At 41.8% G+C, this 25,618-nt stretch overlaps 1 protein-coding gene across 1 annotated transcript; it reads right to left on the reverse strand.

The window, feature by feature from the left end:
* Nucleotides 1-487: 487 nt before the first annotated feature.
* Nucleotides 488-7,769, reverse strand: rgma (repulsive guidance molecule BMP co-receptor a). The gene is made up of 3 exons (XM_020934744.2): nt 7,476-7,769; nt 4,377-4,897; nt 488-3,013 (listed from the first exon to the last, which is right to left on the reverse strand). Exons 1-3 carry the CDS (start codon nt 7,549-7,551, stop codon nt 2,351-2,353), a joined length of 1,260 nt encoding a protein of 419 aa, XP_020790403.1. The 5' UTR covers nt 7,552-7,769; the 3' UTR covers nt 488-2,350.
* Between the last annotated feature and the right edge of the window lie 17,849 nt (nt 7,770-25,618).

The raw sequence follows: 25,618 nt of genomic DNA on the forward strand, positions 1-25,618 counted from the left end.
AAACATTGGACGCGATGGCCAAGTTGTTACAATTTGGTATTTTGGTTCCCCAGATGATTATCCAATCTGAAAAAGAATGAGTCTAACAAGAGTCTTATTTGGATTCCCAGTTTTAGGTCTAAACCTTAAAGGTCATTGGTCTGAATTGGAAGTTGCTAATGCAGCCTCTCCAGATCATTTCACTTAAGAGTACTCAGTAGTGGTAACAGGATAATACATGTTTGCAACTACATTTCAAATGGCCTGAGATTTGAACTAAGCATCAATCATGTTTTTAGTTAGCATTGTCACCTAGTCCTACATAAAGATATTATATAAAACCTTGCAATGTCATTAAATGGCCTGAAGTATGTCAAAGAATACCACCAAAGCTATTCAACTCTATCCAGTAGGAGGAGCCCTTACACTGTAGGTGGATAAATACAGATGAGACCAGACACTTCAGAACAAGACATTTGATTTTATTCAATAAATAACTGACATTATAAACAGCTGCATGAGTCACTGTACAAACACGTTCATCTGTCTGGCATCATATTAGCATCCCTTTTTTATTTGACACAAAACTAATTCATAAAAAGCTCCAAAGAACATAAAGTGCTTCAATCAAAACATGAGCTCCAATTGCAGCAGCGTTCTCTCACACCTCTGACACAGCTCTGACACAGCTGGACTCACAGTAAATGTCCAGCCTCTGTTTGGGTGAGAAGAAGCCGTGCTCACTGGGGCTCAAGTTCTGTACAATCCCTTTAAAAACAAAAAGGTTTCACATTCACCAAAACAACACAAGTGTAAAAGTCACCAAACACAAGTACAAACGCCACACGTTTACTGCAGAATGAACACACAACGCCAGAACAGCAGCAGTGGGACAGCTGCCCAGAGGGTGCCCACCAGTGAGCGCCCACCAGAGAGAGCCTGAGCTGTGAGGAGGTTGGCACAAGGCTGGCTACAACTAAATGTAACTTTCTATGATTTTACTTTTAAGTCACACTGTGAAACATTTTCTGTGTTCGCCTCAGTAGAGATGCTATTGCTTTGCCTAGAATGGCATTTGATTTAACTTTTTATCTCGCATTTATTCAATTACAGATGTTTATGTGGGCAAAAAACTGTCTTTAAAAATATGCCTTCTTACTGTGATCGGGGTCGTCTCTACAGATCTGACCTTTAGCTTGTCTTTGTGGAACATTTTAAACAAAGCAGTAATATCTCCATGGAGGCAAACTGGTGGCAGACCTTAGACCAAAAAGGTTTCATAGTGCACCTTTAAACAAAAGAATCCACATCTTAATTTTGTCCTAATCTTGTAGAACCTGGTTTAGACTTTTTACAGTTTAGATTCATTACTTGTTTGTTTTCATGTAATTGAGCTGACAATGGAAATGGTTATCAAATATTCAACATATTGACTGAACCAAACATGATTTTGTCTTCATGAAGATGCAGGCCTGATGCTGTCTCCCTCTGAGGTGCAAGGCTCATTCTGATTGGCTCATAGACAGTGTAAACACATGGGCCTGCTTTGTTCCTTTGCCGTTCGCTCCATTCACATTTCAGACTAAAAATATCTGATCAAACACAAGTGACACGACCTGAAACTGCATCACACACACTGTTTTACCAGCTCCTGTTCTAACAGTAGCACCACTGACACAAGATGGAGCCTGATTCCACTGGAGCAGAGGTAGAACGTCTTCCCTCTGCCTCTCACCCGGGTCCTTCTGTACATGGAGGTGACCCAGCTGCAGGTTCTACCGTGTGCGTGTCTTAAGGTGATGGGGGCAGGTGGAGTAGACTCCGAGAGGAAACCCTCTCGGTCGCCAGGGAGAACATGCACACGGCAACAAAAACACACAGCCTGGGAAAATAAACCTGGGACCTTCCTGCCCCAGGGCAAGGCTCTGCCAATGTGCCACAAGACATGAAGTCTGTAAATGACATTCACCATCCTCCATTTTACACAATTAATTCAGTGCAGTTTGACAAAGCCATGGTCCAATCAGCTGTCACACTACTGTTGTGGTGAGAGCAGAGACCAGGCTGAAGCACTGGCCCTGCTCCAGAGGAATGGGCCTCAATCTCTGTTTACACCAGCACAGAGCTGAGCTGTGCTGCACATCTCGCCATTGCACTCAGTCTATCTGATGGAGCTCCTGTCTGCTCCTATCAGCCCTTCGCCTCTGTCCCGTGCCCCCAGTTCACACCTTGATCCTGGGCTGGTCTCGGGCTGGTCTCTCCAGGTGCTGGGCGAGGACTCGTCTGTCTACACGTTGGATGATGTGACTAAATGAAACGACACAGACCTGACACTGGAGGAGCACACACATGTAAACAGACCAGAGCAGGTCTATAGGCCCCAGAGCAGCAGAGCACTGAGGCTCAGCAGCAGCAGAGAGAGAGGGGCCTCTCTGGGGTCTGGCACGGGGCCCGCTCTGCTCCTCAGGTCCTCCTCAAACAGGTGGTAGCGCTGGCTGTTAGAGTGCAGCATCTTGACGTCCTCAAAAGCATAGAAAGCGGCCATAGTGAAGTTGATGTCCCCAGAAGAGAGCAGGTCAAACACACAGGACTGGAAGTACAGGTCCTCCACAGGCAGCCTCTCCTTGCACTTGGCCTTCGCCGTATGGTAGGTAAAGCCCTGAGCTCTGCTCCGGCCTGGGGACTGTAATGTCCCGCTGAAGTGGATGCGCTGGTTGGCAGGGCAACCATGCAGACACAAGTACAGGTCCTGGGTGTCCCCCTCCTCTGCTGAGTGGACCACCTCTTCGGGCATGCGCACCGCAAAGGTCAGGTAGCGACCCACTTGTCGCACCACAATTGTGGTGCCGATGTAGCGTGCCTGGATCTCCACATGTGCCCCGGGAACCTTCTCCACGATGCGCAGAGTGTTGGCTCCATGGCGCTCTCCTCCATTCTTTGAGCCATCAGCAAAGGCGGCCGGCAGCTCGTCCGTCTCAGCATGGTACGTCTTCTGATCCACACACTCCTGGAAGTTCTTAAAGATGATTGTGAGCTACAAAGGCAGATGCAGAACAGCATTAATGACAAACAATAGCATTAGAGGCAAGAGGAAACATTGAGATGCATTTGAACAACAGGAAAACAAATCTAACCAGTCCAATTAGGTGTGTATTTAATATCAACAATGTGAAAACTACTTCATCCTAAAATGGAGCTCTGCTATAACCACGTCATTTATCAGTTAGGTTCTGGCTCTTCTCAGTTCCAAACAGGGACAATAAAGGTTAACCTTCACCTTAACTTTAACACTAGCTATGCTCTAAAAAAAAACAAAAAACTGAAAATCTAAACACATTTCAACAATCCTTTCCTACTTAACAAAAGCGGTGAATAGAGTGGGAAACAATAGGACTGGCAAGCACAGTGGCTTGTAGGCTGAGCCTGGAGCTTAATGATCGTAATTGTCAAGCCAATCAGAGAGCTGCACATCCTGCTACCAAGAAATCAAACAAGGCCTTTATGTTGCAAGTGGTGAAGTGTGAAGCAGCAGTCTTGTGTTTGGACAGGTGGAGCAGGCCTTATTCTGACCAGGATCAGCTTTGTGCAGCAGTAAACAGTGCAAGGCTATGGGCACAGGTTTGTCTCAGTAATGAATGTATCGATTTGTAGGAACCACGAGACCATGTTTATATCCATGTGTATGGATGTGTAGCTTGGGATTAAACCATTATTAGTGAAAAGTGACGTGTGGTTATGGGCCTCTGCTGTTTAGACTCTCCACACAACACAAAGTAGTGCTGTTCATAAGCTCCAGGTCAGGACAAAGTCAGATGGGGAAGGAAAGGCTTATCCCAAATCTAAACAAGACTCTGTTGATAAAGACTCAACTATCAGAGGCCACAGTCAAGAGCTCTCACAACTACAGACACAGCGCCACAGTGCGCTGCAGAGAGGAGGTGGAGGGAGCTCCTACACACGTAAGAGCATACAGAGGACACATGCATACATACGTGTGTATAGTGTGTGTGTGTGTGTGAGTGTGTGTGACTGTGTGTGTGTGAGTGTGTGTGTGTGAGTGTGTGTGTGTGTGTGAGTGTGTGTGTGTGTGTGTGTGTGAGTGTGTGTGTGTGTGTGTGTGAGTGTGTGTGTGTGAGTGTGTGTGTGTGTGTGTGAGTGTGTGTGTGTGTGTGTGTGAGTGTGTGTGTGTGTGTGTGTGAGTGTGTGTGTGTGTGAGTGTGTGTGAGTGTGTGTGTGTGCGTGTGCTGTGTGCGTGTGAGTGTGCGTGTGTGTGTGTGTAGCACCATTAGAGCTTGTCTGCTACTTCACCCTCTCTGCTCATGTTCTAATTGTGCTAAATGATCTGCTGCTCTGCTTCAGAATCACTTTGGGACTTTATAGGACGCTAACTATCTCACCTTGCTGGTGGCCGTAGCCATGGCGCCGGGCACCACGGGGGTGTTGGTCACCTGCACAGACAGGTACTTGTTGTGAATGAGAGGCCACGCCCCCTCCACCTTACAGGTCTGAAAGTGGTCTCCAAAGGTGCGCAGGTGGGGGTCTCCAAAGAAGCCGCAGTGGGTATAGTTAGGGGGCGGGGCTCCACGGGGCAGGCTGCGCTCATAGTGGCACACCTCGGGCCCATCTGAGCGCTCCTGACTGTCGGGAGGGGGCTGGGCTTGAGGGGGCGGGGCCTGAGGGGTCCTGACGCGCGGCTGCGTGGTAGGGCCCTCTTTGGAGCAGTTGTGTTGCATCATGAGATCCTCGATGCCGTGCTGAGCGGAGTGATAGGCCAGGTCTCCTCTGCATGTGCGCGCTGTGCGCCGCACACAGCTGTTGTACGCACGCAGAGCCACACAGAAGTCCTCCTCTGCACCCGTCTGACCCGTAGACGCCCAGAAGTCGGAGTTACACTTGAGGATCTTACACTGCAGGCTCACTGCACACAACATACAGGGAGTCAGTTACCAGAGACAACACATGTACAGCCTTTAGGTGGAGTCATATGCAAAGGTCACACTGAAACTCTCTCCTTTTGGTCTACAGCCATGCTATAAGACACACATGCATTCATATTTCAGGTCTGTTTGGACTGTCATTTAAATGTGCCCACAACTGAAGTGTGTTGACATATGCCTCATTGGTTTGGTCCCTGTTCATCTCAGTGTCTGAGTGCACATTGGCTCTATTTGCCCTGTTACCTCTGGCTCATGAAGCCGTGAGTCAGGCCCTACATTCAAGAGAAGCATATCAGTGTGCTCAAGTCACACTTTCACACTCCTCCTCTGCCGTCTCTCACACACTCTCCCACCCCCCTCCTCCCCCACACCTCTCCTCACTCCATAGACGGTCCATAGTGGGTAACAGACTAATCGGGCTGTGTTCTATGGGGCATTCTCACTATGGCCTGTGGGTATGTGACTGCAGAAAGCCTGATAAGAGCCAGCCACTTAATAGATTATGTATTTGTATATCAGGGCATTATTGATCACATGTGATTTTTGTGATCTCTTGGGGCATTGGTACTTGAAAATAACTTTTTCTACACAGCAGTAGAATGTGAATTGTTATTATTCATTTCTATTGAAATTGCTGAAGGTGACACAGACTGTTTTTAGCATCCAGACAGTGGCTGATATGCGGTGATCCGTTCTACACACAGACAAGATCAGCCTCAGTAGTACCAATGTTTAACAGGTGCACACAAACTGTGTGTCCCAGTGCTTAATGCAAAGTACTACTCTGCAGTACACATATGGATTTAACATGTGTACTTTAGGACAAACCTGACTGATGACCTTTAACACCGTCTTAATTCATCCTCACTGACACACCTCATGTGTTTTACTTCATTGTAGTTGTGGCCAAATCTCTTTGTCAAAGCTTGACCTTGTCAGATCTCAGAAGCTAAACTGGGCTGGGTCTGGTTAGTACTTGAATGAGACCATTGTGAGTACCAGCGTCCACAGTGGGACAGCAGTGGCAAAAACCTCTGCCCTTAGGCAAGACACTTCACCCAGTGCAGTCAGCTGTGGCTACAATAACAGCTTACCACCACAGAGTATGGAGTGAAGGAATGCATAAAATTGTAAAGTGACTGAGAGTCTGGAAAAGCACTGTATAACACCTAATGCAGTATTATTATTATTATTATTATTATTAGTATTATTAGTATTATTATCATTATTAAGTCAGCAGTCAGTGCTAGCATATGTTTTGCTGAGGTTACACTGTTGCACTTCTCTGGGGTTTGTGTAAAAACATATTGTTTATCAACCTTACTTTAAATGTCCTACATAAATTGACATGACTGTGGTGTCCAAGAGTAATTCAGTGAATGAATATTCTTTTTTAAAAACTGATAAACTGGTGAATGAGACCTGAAACCACTTAATGCAAAGTAATAGTAAGATCCAAAGTGGACACTGGAGCATTTAGCCTTGAACAAAAAGGGCTGCATTCAAGGAGCTGTGAGGGCCTGACCCATCCCCCAAACACAACACACTCTGGGGCTAGTGCTTCTAAAGCTTCGGGCAAGACACAATTCAATCAACCATTAACTAGAGCCAAGGCACCACCGTACTGAGGACTAAATATTTAAATATCGTCCTGCAAGAGAAACTTATGAAGTAGAGTGAAGTGACTTTTATAGTCAATATGTTTTGACCAATGTCTATTCTACACTATAATAATTCACTTCTGTTACGTTACAGTCTGTGACCTAGTTTATCAAATCAAACATAAAACATAAATGATAAGGGAAAGTGACAGATGAAAAAATAGAACCTCAGATGAATTGCAGTTTTTGGAGAACATTTGATGCAAAAACCTCATTTTCAAAATCATTATTTTTTTAATTTAAAAGGCCAATATTGCATTATTTGGATTATTGTTACTAGAGTTGTGTTTTCCTTCATTCACACATGTTTAATACACAAACCCTGCATATTTAGGTTCTTCTCTCAAACTGTTAACGCTCTGTTCCACCTTGTGATGTCATGTTGCAATAAAGGAAGTGCTCCACTGTGTTTTTAAACTCCATACACCCTCATTAGAAACATTTGGACCACTACAGCACTGGAATTGCCAATCTGAACTGAACTAAAGGTAAAAAGAAGACGTTAACGTGAAAGCTAACACTTAATGACATCCCAAGATGGAATAGAGCATTTTGAGCTTTGGAGATGTAGACAGACTAATAAAAGAGTTTTCTGTTTGAGAGAAGAACTCAGCCTAAATATGCAGGGTTTGTGTGTTAAACAAGTGAATGAAACAAAATGCAACTCCAGGTATTTTAATGAGAAAACAACATTATATTATAGATCAGAAAATAGTGTTATATGGGCCCTTTAACTCTTTCTGGAGTTTTTGGCCCACATGTTGCAGCCGCGTGTCCGTGGAATGTTTACGGCGTTCCCACGTTTAGTCTCGGTTCACCCCCCGCTCCTCTGGCCTCTCACTGCTTTCCTAAAGCCCGGGCTGGAAAAGCAAAGTGCAGACATCACAGTGAGTCTTACCGGAGGGACAGAGCCAGAGCAACACGATCAGCAGCCTGCACACATCCAGCGCCGACGGGCTCCCTCTCCTCCCCATACCCGTCCATCCAGCTGCGGCTCCGGGCGCTCCGCTCTCCCTGCTCACAGAGGGGACACGTTAGATCCGCCGTGCCCGCTGGGAAAACAACAACACGTCCGAGGTACAGTTACAGTTCGTCCGCTCATATTTGCTGTTAGCGAAGTTTGCGCGCTCTTGGCGGAGTTTAACGCAGGTTTTGGCGGTGTTCGTGAGTGTGAGAAAAGACAGAGGCGCCGTGTCGAGTGTCCGAGAGCGAGTGCGGCTCTGCGGGGAGTGTCCACGAGGAGGTGCAGCCTACGGGCCTCGCGCACACTCTCCGCCAATCACAGAAGACCGTTTGTGCGCGTGAACCCCCACTCGGCCGCATCGGATTACAAGCGTGCTTGCCTCCTATCCTCGCTCCTTTCCTCGCTCCCTTCCTCGCTCCTCACACCACAAAGTGGTTCTCCACAAGCTTTGATTCGCTGCTTAATGCAAAACTACTGTCACTATTCCCTCCGCAGAATACGTGCAGAGCTGTACGTACTTGAACCTGCTTTAGTGCAGGCCGATTCTCATAGACTCTACCAGTCACTACCTTGTTGTTCAGTGTATTATGTCTTTAAGTTTAGCACTTTCTGCGTTTTATGTACATACAGAAGACATCAACAATATGAAGAAAGATGTATGGAATTATGTAGCAAAGAAAAAGTTATATAATTCAACACCTAAAAACACAGAAAAAAATGTATATCCAAATGCTCAAAGTGACACCGCTGCAAACCTTTGGCCTTCTGTCAAGGAGCTTTTTGATGTGACATGAAATGCCTTTCACTTCACATCTGTGCCTTGTCAGGGTTAAGAATTGCCAAAAAGTGCAAATCAGTGGTCAAAGCAAAGACAGGCTGTTTAAAATCTAAAATCTGTCTAATCTAAAATCTTTATTCATTACATTTCACATGCATCATTCATAGTTTTGATGCCTTCAGTGAGAATCTACAATAAAAATAATCATGGAAATAAAGAGGAAACACAACTGAAAAAGTGTGCCCACACCTTTGACTGGTAATGCATCTTTATATAGTCTATGGCAATTTTAGATACAATGGGTTGCACCTTGAGTTTGAGTGCTGCTCTTCTACACAATTTCTGAATAAAGTAAAATGTAACATGGGGAAACCGTGAAGAATTTACAGACACCATCAGCTGAGGCTATTTAAGAGCAAATTCATCTTATTCAGTAAGAAGACAAACATTCTCTCAAAAATCGGATTAGGCTATTTATAACACTGTCACTACATGGATGGTACAGTAGGCTATCTATACTCTTCCATTTGATAAGCCCTGTGTGTCTTTGTCTATGACTTGATGTAGGAGAAAATGTATATATTTTATTCTCTAGGTCTCAAGTAGGTTAATAGAAAAGTTTTTTATTTATTTTTTATTTTATTTTTTTATGAATCAGATTGGTAGGTAACAAACAAACTAACAAATGCCATATGGGGCTTCAGGGGTGGGTGTCCCTTTTACAACCCGCAGCCTACTTTCTTAACTGTGCTGAATTTATTTATTTATTTTATTTTTTATTTTTTTTCTGTAGACCTAGATTTGTCATTTTGTAATAAACTAAACTAAACCCTCTGCTGCCTCTATGTGCACTCCTCCAGTCGACCAGCGCCCCCTGTCTGTGAGCTGCAGCCTCAAACTGGACTGTGACATTTGTTGTGATGACATTCACACCAACGTGGAAGTTAGTGGCCTTGTTTCTTTTATTAAGTCATTTTAGATCAATATTGTGATTTCAAATGTCTAAATTATAACATAAAACTCCACGGGTGTCATAGATTATAGCAGCCGCAAACACAATAGGTCTTCTTTAAGAGACAGAGATCAATCACTCACTTGGTTAGAACATATTTTAAAAGCCTTTATTTTAGGAGGGTAGACCAATGCGTGTTGATGCATGTGCCTGGTGTAGCCTACTGTTAAAAAAAAAATACAGTAAAATATAATAATGCATGTTAAAAAGAAAGTTTCAAGGATCAAATTACATCTTGAAGAGATAGGCCTATATTAAATACAAAATATACAATAGAGACAGAGGAGTGTGGAACCAACAGTGTAGATAAATCAGAGTCATGTTAAAGTAAGCGTTGTTTGTCAGATTAAATAAACCATAACAGCAAAGGGAGTGCACTGCTACAGCCTATATTGATTTTAACAACAGGACTAGAGCAACATTAAATCAAATCACATAAAACAACTCTGCAATCTGCTCACAATGACAAAACTATGAAGGCAGTAATTATATATAGCCAAATATACAATCCTATTATCAGATGGTCACTCAAATGTGATGGGTATTCATTTAGTAGGTAATGGGATCATTTTCCTGAACATGTGGACTTTCTCTCCATTTTGGATTTGAAGACATTAATTGCAAATGCAGGTTCAAAATCCTTAGGTTAATAATCTTATGTCCGTGGATTATTATAACACGGAAATGTCATCACAACAAAGAGCTGTGCAGTTGTCGACACCTCTGATGAATATTTGCAGATTACAGTAGATTTATTTTAATTGATTGTCATTTGATTAAGCAGCGCTGCCGAATCCTAAGTATATCCCTGAAAAATTTAAATTGGAGAATGAAGTAAGCACGTCAGCAGCGGGCGTGCACCGTGTAAATGAAAATCGACAAAATTATATGTCGAAAATATGCGATTAAAAATTGCTCAAACAAAATAACTCCAAACACAACTCCGAGAGGCTAAATGAGAAAGGAAAACAATTAAAAGACCTGAAAAGACATAGAAATAAGCCAGTGGAATGCCTTTGTGAGGGCACGAGCAGCATATGCAGAGGGCTGGAGGAAGAAGAAAATAGGTCACAAAACAGAAGCTATACCAGCTCATGTATATAAGAGCTGCTCAAAATCACAATTCAGATGGTTGTAATGATCAAATCTGGGTAGCTGCATGTGATAACCAAACAACTAAATATCCAAGTATTTTTGTGCAAACCAACCAAGTTATCACATTTGAGCATTATCATCAAAGTGAGCTGTTTTACATAAGAGCAAGGTTTTCGCAAACTTCAAGTATTTTTCAGGAAAACAATTTGCATTCTAAGAGTGAATCTGATTAAGAAAATATCAAAAATTAGGTTTGTTTTTCGTCCCAATAGACTAGATAATGAATACCAATTCCGAGACCATTATTATAACAAAAGACACTCTTTCGTTAGACAATACAGTGCAATTTTCAACAATAAATCATAGTACATTCTTTTATTTGACCATATGACTTTATATCAGTGTCGCCTCTTAGTGGTCCAGGTAGGTCCATGGGTGTGTACTAATCTATGTGGTCTTATACTTGTTCTCAACATCATACTCAAGCTATTCAGGAAAGATTTATTTCTGTCCTGCAAATGTGACTTTTAGCATCTGATTTTCAACACTTTTGCCAACCCTAGTTACTATAGCAACTTCAAAAATGGTGCGAAATAGTTTTAGAGAGTTATGGTTATTGTGTGGTGCGGTTGCAACATTATAATGGGGCTTGTCACTAAAGACTCAACATTGTTCTTTAAGCAGATCTATGAGTTGTTGGTTATGCTTGAGTCCCTGCAGCTGGGCTTGATCCACAGGCGGAGCAGTCTGTCAGTAGTTTGTCCTTTACGGGCCGCCGTACGACAGGTGCAGGCCTATAAGCGGCGCATGTAAATACTTGACATGCCCCGGATCACCCCACCCTCCAGAGAGCTGCTCCATCTACATGTCTCCAGACTGTTGGAGCAGACAGTCGACAATCTGGTCTCACTTTATTCAGCCTGCACTAAATCACAGTAAAGGCTTTGAGACTTGATTTATTAACTTTGAGACTTTAAGGTTCTGTACCTGATTTTCCCATGTATTTGAGGAAAATATGTCTTGCCCCAGAACAGATCAATTGTAAAAGCAGCTCTTGAGGGCAAAATAAGTCTGCTGTGTACTGTCTGCATTTAATTTCAACTATTGTCAGAACCACTTTAAATCATCTAAATTAGCCTAAATAAAGAATGAACAAGGCTTATTTCATAATGAACAATAGTTTATTAAGAATTATTCATTATTATTCCATGTCAGTAACTACTTAAGTGAAGACTATTCATTAAAGTAGTTCTGCCTGGATCATTCTTAGTAGATTTGTTTACTAAGACTTATATTTTTCTACATGTTTTATTAAGGCATGAATAAGTGTAGATATTATAAAGTGTTATCATTTTTTTTGTCTGAGAATAAGGAAGAGCATAATGACAAGCAAGATAGTTCTTATTTTTCCATGACAACAAATCTCTGCTCTGGTCTCTGAAAGTTGTGAAAAGTGCTTAAAAACACATTGCGATGAATAATTACAACGTTTGAAATGCATAAGGTAAGTGAGGAATAACTTTGGACCACTGCAAACTGTTTAAATCTAACTAGTTTTATCAAAATCATCTGTAAGAAAATAACTCATTCAACATCCAACTTTAGATAGTTCCAAGTTTGAAATCTTGCTCTGGGCTAATCAGCGATGTGGTTACTACAACCCACAAGAGCTATTTTTTTAATGCTTCACAAACCTTAGTGCAGTTATCAAAAAAACATGAGAATTGTTAAATCCCAATCCAAAACATGCACCATATTATGTAAAATCCTCCAGCTAAGGTAGTCCAGACTAAACCTAGCTCAAAATCTAGAGATGGGTCCCCAGGTCACCTACTTGTCTCCATGGATACAGATTGGTGCGCAGTGACTGTGTGCTTCATAGACTGACGCTGCTTGAACAAAGAAGTCCCACAGGCAGGACCACGGCCCATCTTCTAATAATAATGAGCAATGTGCTTTGTAGTGGGCACTAACATGTACGAGTATGATCACACATCATTCAGTCCTGTTTTAGAACATATGCAGGTCCAAAACACAGAAAATGAAATGGACTGACATGAAACATTCTAAACAGTAACATTCTGGGTTGATAAATACCCACTGATCAATATCAAAATCCAATACTGGTACTAAATATCATTGTTAATATTAAACATTTTGGTAGATCTTCCAAGATCAGATTCAGCCAATATCCCATTTTGGTCTTTAAATTGATATAATAAGATGATTTACTGGACAATCTTGGCCCAACAGCTCATAATATTGAACTAAACATATTTTTACAAAGCTGTTCTGTAATTACTAAATGATAAATAACAGTTATTTTTTTATTTTTTTACCATATGCTCTTTGTGTTTAAAGGAAATTAATCATCTTTTCTGTCTCAGCCCTGGTATCAGTTGCTATTAGGTATTAGCAGACACTTAAACCCAAGTATCGGCACTGGTATCGGAACAGAAAAAGCTGGACTGGCTGGCTGTAGATTCAACTAAAACTATTTGTCAAAACGATGTATCACTCGATAACAATAAGAATTTTGTACATTTTGTGAAAAGATTTACTATATGCAAATAAGCTCATGTGAACTGCTTTAGGTTAAATGCAGTAAAAGAGAAAGAAAAATGAGTTCATACAAGCACATAAGGTATCAGTGTGAGTGAAAAAAGGATTGCAGTATTTCTGTTGTCCATAGATATGTAAGACGTGTCTTCTCCAAACAATCATAGCAATATTTTACTTCTGAAAATGTCTCACAGCAAGAAGGTTCCAGGTTCGATTCTTGGGCACGGAGGACCTTCATGCTGCATTCATGTTGTGACAAAGACTATCTTAAAATCTGAAGATGGGTCCCACTACCCCTGATGAATTTCCAAATGGGGACAAACAATAAAGTGTATCTCAATGTAACCTTAACCCAACATTGCTTTCATTAACATTCAATTGTGCGTCATTAAATTTATGCTGATAAATAAACTACAACACCCACTTTGGCACCAGCATCAGAACCATCTCATGAATTTCTCCAGTGTGATTTGATTGTCCAAAGTCTGCGCACCGGAGACCGACCACAGCTGTACACACAGCAGACAAAGCAGGTTTACCAAGAGGGGATCTTAACCGAGTCTAAACCAGGTCAGGACAAAACCAGGGCTGAACCAATGCACCTAAAATCAGGACTATATCTGAAGAAGACAGAACCAGGACTCGAACCCACAAAAAACTACTCCCCGTGAAACAATCGCTCATGATTAAACCAGGCAACCACGTAAGAAACACCTGGTCTGAACCAAAACTAACAAAACATCTACATCAGGAATAGGTCAGGGAATACTAACGACTAAAATCAAGTTTAACCTTTATTTAACTACAACCAAACTAGGTCTATATATGTGCGCACTATATTCAACCTTCTATAGGCCTATACGTTCGGATACAATCAGAGGATCCTCTCCATAAATCCATGCGTAATTCAAAGCTGTCACTCTCGCTTGTGACGCACCGCTTCCACCTGCCCGACCTGTTCTAAACCCAGCTCCTCTGGCACCGACACCCGATCTACAGTTTACGCACACGCCTTCGCAAACGCCACCACGAATCTATAATCAATGTAAATACGCGGCCGGATCATCGTTCACTGTGACACGTTAAGTGGACCGATGGTTTCCGACAGATGGCGCTTGTTTAAGGCTTAAAGAGCGCAAAGGCACCGCGCACATGGCATTACGAGGACGGCCAACCCTGTCATTAAATGTGAGCTTTATGGACAGCTCGCTTATTGCTCTAATTGCCGCTGTCATGTTTGAATATACGCACCCGGCAGGCGTAACACTGCCTCCTACGAGTACACTCAAGACAGTTTTTTATAAAAGTATTCCCGATAGCAAAATGAACGTGAACACCTTTAATATGTCCTATGTGTTATGAAGAACAGTGCCCAGGGAAGATAAGTTAAGTTTTTTGGCGATTAAACCCGTGCGTAAAAGCGTGACGCATTATCTGAAACAGTTTGAGAATTTTGGCAACTGTCAAGAATAGACTTCACAGTGAACTGACATTACGCGTTTTAATTTGATGCACAATATGAGCTCAAATTGACCAACCTCGGCGGCTGCATGGGCTCCACTCCTGCACGGATCCAGCGAGGAGCAGCGAGACGTAGCCGCTGATCGTGTAGTCACCCCCGTGTCGTATGTCACTGTCGGCCAAAATTAACCGCACTCCGGTCCGCTCGTAACACCAAATCCTCCATAGTATCCACCGATTGTTCCGTGTCCTCTCCGGGGCAAATCCAACTGCAGTGCGCCTCGGTTCGGTATGGTTCCAACAGCTGACCCGATAGACGCGTAGCTCTCACTCTATCTATCAAGTCATAAACAACTACTCCGGTGTTAATTCACTTCACAAGAATTGTGGAATCCAGATGGGAAGTTCAACGCGACGTGTTGGGGGAGAGAAGGAAAGGAAAGCCCCGAGGGGAGAAGTGTGAGACGCCGCTGCCTGCCGCTGCCCGTGCCGCGTAAAAGCTGCCTGCATGTGCCGAGAGACGCCTCGCTCCGAAGTGTGAGAGAGACAATGACTGAGAGAGTCCACGGCCGTACGCAGCACACGTACGCGCGGACTCGACAGACTAGAGCTCAGAATGGAATGGCTATATATAAAACAGGACTATAGGCACGGGTGGAGACAATGTGAACTCGAGTTAATATACTCAATTAGAAATACAAGGACTGCTGCCAAAATGTTTGGCTAAAAGTCAGAGCTGCATAGAATAGCCAAAAATTGTACACAAGAATGAGTAATGTTACTTCAAAATAAAAATAACTAGAAGTACAAAGTAGTGGCCCAAGAAATTACTCAAGTAAGAGTAAAAAGTATTTTGGAAAGTTACTACTCATGTACATAGTTCTCTGATTTACAGTTTGAAGTTAATATAGCCTAATTTGAAAGACAAAACATTAAATAACGCACAAAATCGGGTATTTTCAAAGGATGAACACAAAAATAAGACAAACTAAATCATATCTGTTGGAGCAGGGCCAGAAACACAAATGTTCAAATCATTTCATATTGTCAACATAAAACTTTTGTCACTTGTAGACTTACTCACAGTGAGTAACCACAAATTTTACTCAAGTAAGAGTACTGTTACTTCAATAAAAATATTTCTCAAGTAGGAGTAAAGGTATGCTGCTAGAACTCTGAAAAGTACCATTTCTTTTAAAAGTTACTCAAGTAAATGTAACTGAGAAAAATACTGAGTACTAGTTAGATACTTTTAAAATGCAATTTTAGTGTAGAATCAAATCAGGTATGGTGCATTAGGACAATTGTGACAGTACTCAGCAACTTCTATGATTTTAAATGAATTAAATTTACAATTATGTGGCTAGAATTAGACTCAGTTACAAGAACAGGTATAAAAATCTATTTTAAAAACTTTACAAAATATCGACTCTATTACAGTAACGTGAGTATTTGTAATTAGATACTTGACTCTTTGCTACCAGAACTAAACTTAGACCAAAGAGGAAGAGGACTATGTCTAGACTAAACCAATACTAAACCCAGACCAAAGACCACTAGTCAGGGCTAAATATGGAAAATGTCTCATAAACCCAGACTAAAACAGGAGTAAACTAGTTCTAAACAGGTCTAATCCAATACTAAAGCAACTCTAAACCAGGAATAAACCAGGTCTAAACCAGGACAAGGCATTTCCAAACACCGCTTCCAAATCAAGCTGCACAGTTAGAGCCAATTGCAAAGAAAACAAGCACAAAGGGGACTCAGTGAAATTGTAATTGTGGTAGTTACAATGTAATGGCAAATCTGGGCACTTTTACTGCTATAGGGAATTCTCCATACACTAAAGTCATTTACAAAGCAAAATGGCCACGCCTCACAAACAAACAAATAGATACATGCATACATACAAACATAGATAAATAAATAAACAAATGCAAGCAAATAAAATAAAAATAATACAATACACATCTGTCTGCATCAGTGATTGTATAAAGTGAACGAAGCGACATCACCCATAGCGTTCACCTAAATGAAGTTCGCAATGCTTGCAGTTACAGGAGCACATTTGGAATCAGGCTCCATATTTTTTTAAGGGAAAAAATAGTGAAATAAAAACACCAGGATCAGGTAGAGCGGGTTAATACAAACATTTTAAGACGAAAACGATGACGCTTACAGGAGCAAATATAGAGAGAGGGATGACAATATTGCAATGTAAGTCAAATGAAGCCAGGGTCAGATGGAGCCGGCAGCACGTTAGCTATGTCCATTTATATATATATACAGTAAATATTCTACATCTGCAAGGCTCTAAATGCTCTGTTCCACCTTCTGACATTGTGAATAGACAGTTTTCAAGTTAACAGGTTATTTTACCATTTGTTCAGCAGAGACAGGGTTAAAATCATCCAAATGTTTCTAGTGAAGGTGAATGGATTTTAAAACACAGTGGAGCACCTAAATCAGGTCTAAATCTGGCCTAAACCAGGACTAAATCAGGACTGAACTAGGATCAAACCAGGACTAAACCAGGACTGCATACATTCCCAGTCCCTCATGTCTCTGTGCTCCTTCTGTCCATTGGTCTTCTTGTATCTGTGGAGGTTCCTCTTCTCACCAGAGCCTCAGAACATAACCTAAAAACGCTCAGAGCTTCACATGTCCTCCAGACTGAAGAAGGGCTGCATCTCTGTTGACATGACTTACATCCTAAAGGAGAAAACAGGTCAATGAAAAGTAAAAGGACGTGACCACCAACCCCACAGTTCCTTATGAGCCTTCACTCTGTAGCTGTTATAGAGCATACAAGTGCCAGGATGTAAATATGTCTATGCATGCAGAGGAATGCACTAGTGTGGAATAGTAAAACATAAATAGCCCCGCCCTATTTGATTAACCCATAGTTACATAAGCGCAGTGTCGAACTTTACTATATCGTCGTCATTATTGCTTTGGCTGGAATATTTGGAATGATAGTATTTATCTTGTATTTATTCAATTACAGGTGTTTTTACTGTACAAAAATATACTTAAAAATGATTTGCATTACACTATTTGTGTGAGCAGGCTGGCCTCTCTACAGATCTGATCTGTAACTTGACCTGGTAGTTAATTTAAGGCCATACTCTGGAATATTCAAGGTATTTCCACGCCTGGAGGTGGTGGACCCCTCTTCTTTCTTTAGCAGAGCCAGTGAAGTCATTTTTGCAATCCAAGATGGTTTCAAAGCTGCATTCGCTTTAACTAGCCTGATTCATCAGCTGGTTTCACTTTGTAGAAACGTTCGTTCGCTCGACGGGTACTTTTTTTTCATTTAACCAATCGCTGCTATTTGGTTGTGACATATGTAATGCGCTGCTAACGGGGCTAACTGGTATATTAAGCTTTTCCCAAATCCCGTAAGAAGAAGGGCAATAACGTCTTTCTCTTTCCCCTAAAATTCACCAAACATTCTCTTTGTTCCAGCTTTAAATCTCGGGAATCATTGCCAACACAGAATGTATGACTCTTCACTGATTGGCTGATGCCTGAACTTGCATTTCTGTTTTTTTTGCGAACAATCTAGTGTATTCTGATTCATGACCTAGTCGCTGGAGAGAACTGAAACTGGTGACGCCAGCCTGGCTACGCTTTAACAGCATCTGGGCAGAATTCAGTTGAAAACATTTGATTTCAGGAAACATGTTTACTGTGAAATATCATACATTTCATCATTTATATTTTTAATCGTATATTTAAAGTTAAAAATAATTCATAAACACATAAATACTAGGGATGCAACTCTCAATACTCAATGTGCTACTGGGCAACAGTGGTTAGAGCAGTGGTCCCCCAACCTGAAGATGAAATTGATTCCCACTCAAACCAAGTTCTGTCAATGTGCCCGTAGGCAAGACACCCACATTGTCTAGTATGAAAGCGGTGTGTGCTTGAGTCTGGTGGTGGTTTTCAGGGGCCGATGGTGCAGATTCACAGCATCACCTTCATCAGTCTTCAGAATGAATAATGACAACAACATAATGCTTCGAGAACCTTCAACAAGTCTATAAAGTGCGAGTGTAAGGCTCTATTATTATTATTATTGTTATACTGAATAGTTCAATATGACTTCACAATACAATACACATGTGTGGTTCAATACAAACATGACACTGCACCACCTGTCCAATTCTTCTACAGACACACAAAGAAACAGCTCCATACAGGCTTAAGTGCTACCTGCTGAGTAGATCTCCTCTCTTATACAGAGAACAGATAGTGTACATGCATGGTGGGTTTGATTCTCAGCTTGCCCTGGCCTTTCTGTGTGTAGTTTGCATGTTCTCTCTGTGTCTTTGGGTAGTCTGGTTTCCCCCATCAACTACAGTAGCTCAATATCTGAAAATGGTCCTACTGCTCCAGACAGGTTGGCCCAAAGGCTCTGAAGGATAGGTCAAATGTAGTAATTATCACAAAAAATAATGGAGAATGGATTTGTTTTGTTCTTTGTTCATTGTTTTATTTTGTGTTTGCCGTAAAACACATCAAAATCACCAAGAGAAGTAGAGGTCCAGATATCCTCTCTCTCTGTGTCTCTGGTTTATGCTAAATATTGTCTCTTTAACACAATAGATTTGATAATGATGCAGCTGACTGGGCCCAAACACTGTTGGTTTAATTACAAGTGCATTAGCATGTGAGATGAACAACATGCAGACAGCTAAACTGAGCCTTATCTCTCTACACAGCTGTGAGCGAGTCTACCATGGACTAATGCTATTCCAAACTTTACTTCATGTGTTTTCCTGTGCATATTTTTAACTTAGACTATACTCTGTCTTTATTTATTGTCTGTTTTAAAGGGACAGTTCGGAATTTTAGACATAGGGCCTCATTTCCTCATTTTGTTGGAGATGTGTGGAGATACTTTTAAAAATATTCCATCCAGTCCTTGTATTAGCAGATGTTACTGGTGCTAGGCTAGTGCATGTCAATGGCCATAGTTATCCTGTCACTAAAAGCAGTCTTACCCACTCCACACAGCACCTGGAGCATAACGCCAGACTGTCGATGTAAATGTCTGTGTTGATAGAATAATGTTTGAAATAAAACTAACCTTGCATCGCATCAATCGTTGCATGTTGAGGAACTATTTTCTCATATATCAGTCCGCTACTACCAAGCTTTCTGTAAGGATGTGCAACTCGCTGCTGCTACTCAGACATAAATACAAGGTTGGTTTTACTTCTAAAATTATTTTTATCAACACAGACATTCACATCAATAGTCTGGTGCAATAATAGATTTGCTTCAGGTGTTTTGTGAAGTGGGTAAGACTGTTTTTAGTGGCAGGATAACTATGGCCATTGACATGCACTAGCCTAGCACCAGCGACCTCTGCAAATACAAGGACTGGATGGAATATTTTAAAAAGTGTCTCCACATGTCTCCAACACGCTGGCTCACTAGGAAATGAGGCCCTATGTCCAAAATTCCAAACTGTCCCTTTAAAGGTACACACAATTGACTTGTGAGCTTTTAACCATGCTTTAATGTTGTTACCTCCTCATTCACACATGTTTGAATAAGTCTTAATTACTAGTTTGTCTACATCTCCAAAGCTCACAGTGCTCCATTCCACCTTGTGATGTCATGAAGTTGTAGCTTTCAAGTAAACAGCCAGAGCCGTCACGCTGCACACACACATGTACACACAGTGCATAGGGTACCAAGTGCTTGCGGGAAATCCGGCCTGTGAATCCTCATAAAACTAGCTCTCCAAAGTGCAAGCCGGTGCCAGCGGGTTCTAGTGAAGGTGCATAGAGTTTAAAAACACAGCGGACCCCGTCTTGTATTACCACATGACATCACAAATTGAGTTGAATTGAGTTTTTTCAGTTTGACGGAGAGAACTATCCTGCCTAAATATGCAGGATTTGTGTGTTAAACATGTATGAATAAAACTAAACACAACTCTGGACATGTTTGTGATGATGAAACAACATTATAACATAGATCAGAAAATAGTATAATATGGGCCCTTTAACCAGAAACTCATGTCCCAGATGGCAGTGGCTGGTCAGAGTCCTTCAGACACAAAAGTTGCCAACATGATCCATTCCACAGCGATTGTATCTTTGCATCCTTTGGCAAAACTGTTCTGGAATCTGTAAAACTCCTTCATAGGAATTCATCTATTTGTTTGAGTTGGAATCATTTGTTTTGATCTCCATTAGCTGTGCGAGTGCAGCTATTCAATGTAAATATATACTTGTCGGTGTTTTTTTCAAGGACACTTTCAGCTGACTGTTTTCCCACTTCCATTATTTCTTGTTGTGTACAGTGCTTTCACTTAAAGCAGGTCTATAATGTAAAATGGATTTTTAGAGCTTTTAACCATAGTCGTTTCCCTCTCATTAATCCTCTCAAGGCTGTATTTAGAGTGATTCATGCATGTTTAAGTAATCTTTATTCTCCTGTATTCAAGACGTCGTTGTTTTCACCACCACTTTTTATTCACAGAACACACAGGTGAAACTTGCCTCCCAAGCAAATTTTTAAAAATCCTCAACATAAAGTGTAATTTTGTTCTGCTGCAGGAAGTGACGTCTGGTTCAAACAGAGGCAGAGGCACAGACCATTAACTCAGGCAATTAGCACGCCGCGGCTAACGACCCCTCTGCCTGTGTCCATGTGTGTGGTCTGCCCCTTAAAGCCCCCCACAGCAGTGAGGGCTAAAGGGCAGCTCTGGAGACATACTAACCCTGCATGCTAACTATCCACACTCAAACCCTGTACTGCATGATCCCCTCTAAGCCAGTCTTCCATTCCTTCCAACCTGTATAAGTCGTGTGAATACTAAAGGATTTTATGATCTGCGATTTTCAGATTCTGAAACACAATACAAAATGTGCAGACCACAATCATTTGCTTCACACTTTCTTGAGGGACAGTGACACCACATATTTTCAGAAGAAATTATTCCTTTCTCATTTGAGGGTTTTGTGATTGTGGACCTTTCTCAATTCAAAACATCTAATCTTTTCATTTGAGTTGCATTATTGTATTATTGCAATAAAAATCCTTCAAATCAGAATGAATAATTATGCCTGGAAGCCATGAATAGGCCTTCAGAAGTGTGGTCAAAACAAACACCACGGCTCATGGGGTTTATGAAGCCTCACTGGGCAATCGTGTCTGGCTACTCTTATTGGCTGTTGTTAAGTTGAGAGCTGTAAGTATATCCAACATTTTGCAGTGTACAGTTTGAGGTTTGAAGCTGTGACAAATGGCCCTGAACTCAGAGACAGAGGAGTGCCATCACAAACTAGTTTTTAAGCCATGTCTCTGTGAACTCTTGGTGAAGCACATCAACCTTAAAATCAGGCTAAAATCCTTGAATGTAGAGCAGACCAGACCAAACCAACATCCACCACCTCTTAAAGCTCTGCATCGCTCACAGGCACAAGTCTGATGTCCGCCTCTTAAACCACTGAAGCCTGCTACCAGACAACATGTCCTTCTACAAACACATGCCCAGAACCAAACCTCCGACCACTGAAGATCACTGTGGTCCAGAGCGGCTTTAACCTGCACGTTAACCCTTCACGCTTCAGGTCCTCCAGTGTCAGTGCATCCTTTGATACAAAATGTCTCCTGTTTATTCAACCCCCTCCACGGTCACCTCTGCTTTGGTACTGGTAGAGAGTGAAAGTGAGGGAGAGAAACAAAGAGAAAGACAGGGTGAGAGAGAAGGAGTCAAAAAGAAAGGAGGGGGTGGAGGAGACCCCACAGCTGTGCACACAGGAGGACAGCAGGATGCAGTAAAGTAAAGTCAGCGCAGACGGACTAAAAGAAAGAAAGGAATGTGAGGGCTGCCGATCTGAGGAGGGGAGAAGAGAGAGAAGGGAGAGAGGAGAGAGGGGGGAAAGGAGAGAGAGAAGAGTGAAAAGAGAGAGAAAAGAGAGGGGAGAGAGATTGAAGAGAGATGGAAAAGAGGAGAGAGGGGAGCAGAGGTGTTCCGCATTCATTCTATTTGTAGTTTTCACCAGACGCTGCAGCCCTCTGCAGGCTTTTTCCCTTTTGTAAATGGTTTGTTATGGCTTGAACTTCACACTGGGGACACAGTTTGCTCTGTACATATGGACAGGCCATACCTAAAGCTCAGAACCTACAAAATTCACTCCCTGAGCTACAGAGGCTGCACTAACACTGACTCATGTTTGGCTGCAGGTGCTTTAGGTAGACTCAGATCAGAGAGAGGTATTTTTATTTTTTATTTTTTAATCTCTAACTGGTTTTAGTTGTACGATCTTAAGGAGGAGCTTTGTGATTGAATAAGTGGTTTGGAAACTAAAACACTAAACAGAAAAAAACAGTGCCATATTTCATATTTTTAAAAACAACATTACAATGAAATCAATATTTGATATGACCAGGACTGTTGGAACAGTTTCCCTTCTGCTACATGGATACAGCCACTGTGTCTTTGAGGAAGACACAGGATCATCAGATATACTGTGGTAGAGAGGTTCCTCTGGGCTCAGCTGGCATCATGACTGGCACTCTCATACACCGTGACCAAATGTAGCTAATATATTTGGGAAGTGTCTGGACAAACCATCAGATTTAACTTTTCAGAGCAGAAGTTTGCAGTTACAGTAATACTAACAACAACTAGCATGCTAACACACACTTCCTGATTATCAGACAATTAAATGCTAGATGCAGGCAGTACACAGCAGACATATTTTGACCTCAAGAGCTACTTATACGATATATATGTACTGGGGCAAGACAGGCTTTGCTCAAATACAAAAAACAAGGTAATTAACATAAATGGACAGACAAAACAGCAAAATGCACACGTTATGGTATTTTTAAAGAATCAGTGACAAATATGAGAAAAAACAAATCATCCACAGATCTGACATGTGACTTGGTCTGGTTTGGTCTCCATGAAGATAGAAAGGCTTAATACCACACTGTGAAACATTTCAGACAAAACAATTCTATTTCCATGGAGAAAACCCGCCACCAGAAAAGTTACACAATGCACCTTTCAGTCCCCCCCTCTGGTCTATGCCCCTCCGTCTCTGAGCTGTGTGAAGGACCAGTCTCCCCTAAACGTGATTCTATTCTCCCAGATCAGGGGCTTAATAACAGCTTAGAATGAGACGAGTCCGGCAGCATCATTTCGCTCTGGGTGGAGGAGGATTAGAGATGAAAATTAGCATTTCTAGTGGCTCAAATTGGCCTCAAATATTAATGTGGCTCCTAAACTGTTGGAGCGCAGCCATGTGCAGAGGCTGAGGAAACCAAGTCATTTCACACTCATTAGAACTCAAACTATGCATTTGAAAGTGGGCCAATCCAGACTATTTTAGGACTAAAAACGTCTTCTAGTGTCCGCTTAGAATGATAGACTTCCACAGACGCTTTGGGGAGGATTAAGATGGATTAACAGAGCAAAAATAAAATGGGCTAGGAACACCATTTTTTTCTTGTCTTTTTATCCAATCCAGTTTATTATAAAAAGGGATCTTAAGTTTGTGCTTGATCAATGCAAAGTAAGTGCCAATGGACAAGTCACATGTTTTGCAGGTAGTCTTGCCCATAGACTGTATATTAATGGACATCTAATGTGCTAGCCGCAGCGTTCCAAATAGGAGGTGAGCATGGGCACCAATTGGTTCCTTCAAGCTCTGGTTACAATTCACTTTCTATTGAAAAGCACTCATTCCTCTCTCTGTAACTGCGGCTGTCAGGCTCGTCATTTTGGTCTTAAAATGTTCGTTTTAACCTGCTCTACATAATCCTGGGGTTTTGTTTTCACAATTTTGTCCCTAAATCAAGATATGAACATTAATAACAGACCAATATAGTGCTTCCTTCGAGATCGCACCCACTAGCTATAACAACAGGTTGATTGACAGCCTTGTTGTTTAGTGCTCGCCGCCTGCCAAGCCAGCGGTGTGAGCTTGGCCTTTAACTACCGTCATTTCCAGACTATAAGCCGCTACTTTTTTTTCTCACACTTTGAACCCTGCGGCTAATAAAACAATGCAGCTAATATATGGATGGATTCTTTGTTTGGCACACTGGCCATTCATATTTATGGTTTATGGTTTGGCAACACGCAGCCTGAGTGCAGAAAACGCTGCTGTCTGTGCAGTTAACACATGGATCTAGGGTTAACATGAAGTTGCTGCACATATTTGAATGTGCTGATATTGTCAGTGCACTCAAATAGTTTATCGCCATTTGATAAAATAAGTTATGATGCTAAATTAACATTAGTGGCTGGGATATGTCTTACCCGTGTGCGTAAATGACAAAAAGAAATGTCTCAAACTTCAGCAGCCGGACATCCATCTCATACCTCATTGACTGAACAAGCCCTGCTCCTGGGATAGTCTCAAATCTGATGAAATCCTACAAGACACCGACATGATACAGACAGGACAGCAGCTCCTTCTGCAGGATACATGCGCAGAGAGCGTGGGGGGAGACGGGGGTGATGTGCTGAGGAAGATGCTCGTTTGATTGTGTTTTGAACAGTTATTTTGTGCTTCATACACACAGCCTCCTCATGGAAAACACACAAGAAATGCAGATGATGCAGCTTTAAAGTTAACAGCAATTGATGTGGCTGAAGAAAGAACTAGGCTGCTGCACGCGAACTTGGCATCAATAAATCGACGGTGAGATTTTGGCGATGGCAGCTTGACGAACTGACTCAATGCAAAAAGACGACAAAAGCTTTCAGAGGTGATAATAAAAGCAGACAGCCCGAACTTAATAATGTTCTTAAAGAAGTGGACACCTGCGGCTTATATTCAGGTGCGACCTATATATGTACAAATTTTACATTTTTGTTAAAATTTAGTTGATGTGGCTTATATTCAGGTGCACTCAATAGTCCGGAAAATACAGTACCTCGCTCCTGATTGGCTCTTTAGTTTCGAGCCTAGACTCACTGAATGTCACACTCCTTTAGTCCACTTCCATTACAGTCCGGAGGTTTTTATTTCACCATTTTGTCCATAAATCAAGATATGAACTAATCGTCCAGGTGCCTTCTCTCCTCATTAATACATTTGATTGACAGCTAACTGTGCCCCCTGCCCAACCAGCGTGAAGGGGCGAGTACTTTTAACAACCTTGCTCCTGATTGGCTCTTTTGTA

Source organism: Boleophthalmus pectinirostris, unplaced genomic scaffold, assembly GCF_026225935.1.
Source record: "Boleophthalmus pectinirostris isolate CB_2022bp ecotype Guang Dong unplaced genomic scaffold, ASM2622593v1 HiC_scaffold_2, whole genome shotgun sequence".
Lineage (NCBI taxonomy): Eukaryota > Metazoa > Chordata > Actinopteri > Gobiiformes > Gobiidae > Boleophthalmus > Boleophthalmus pectinirostris.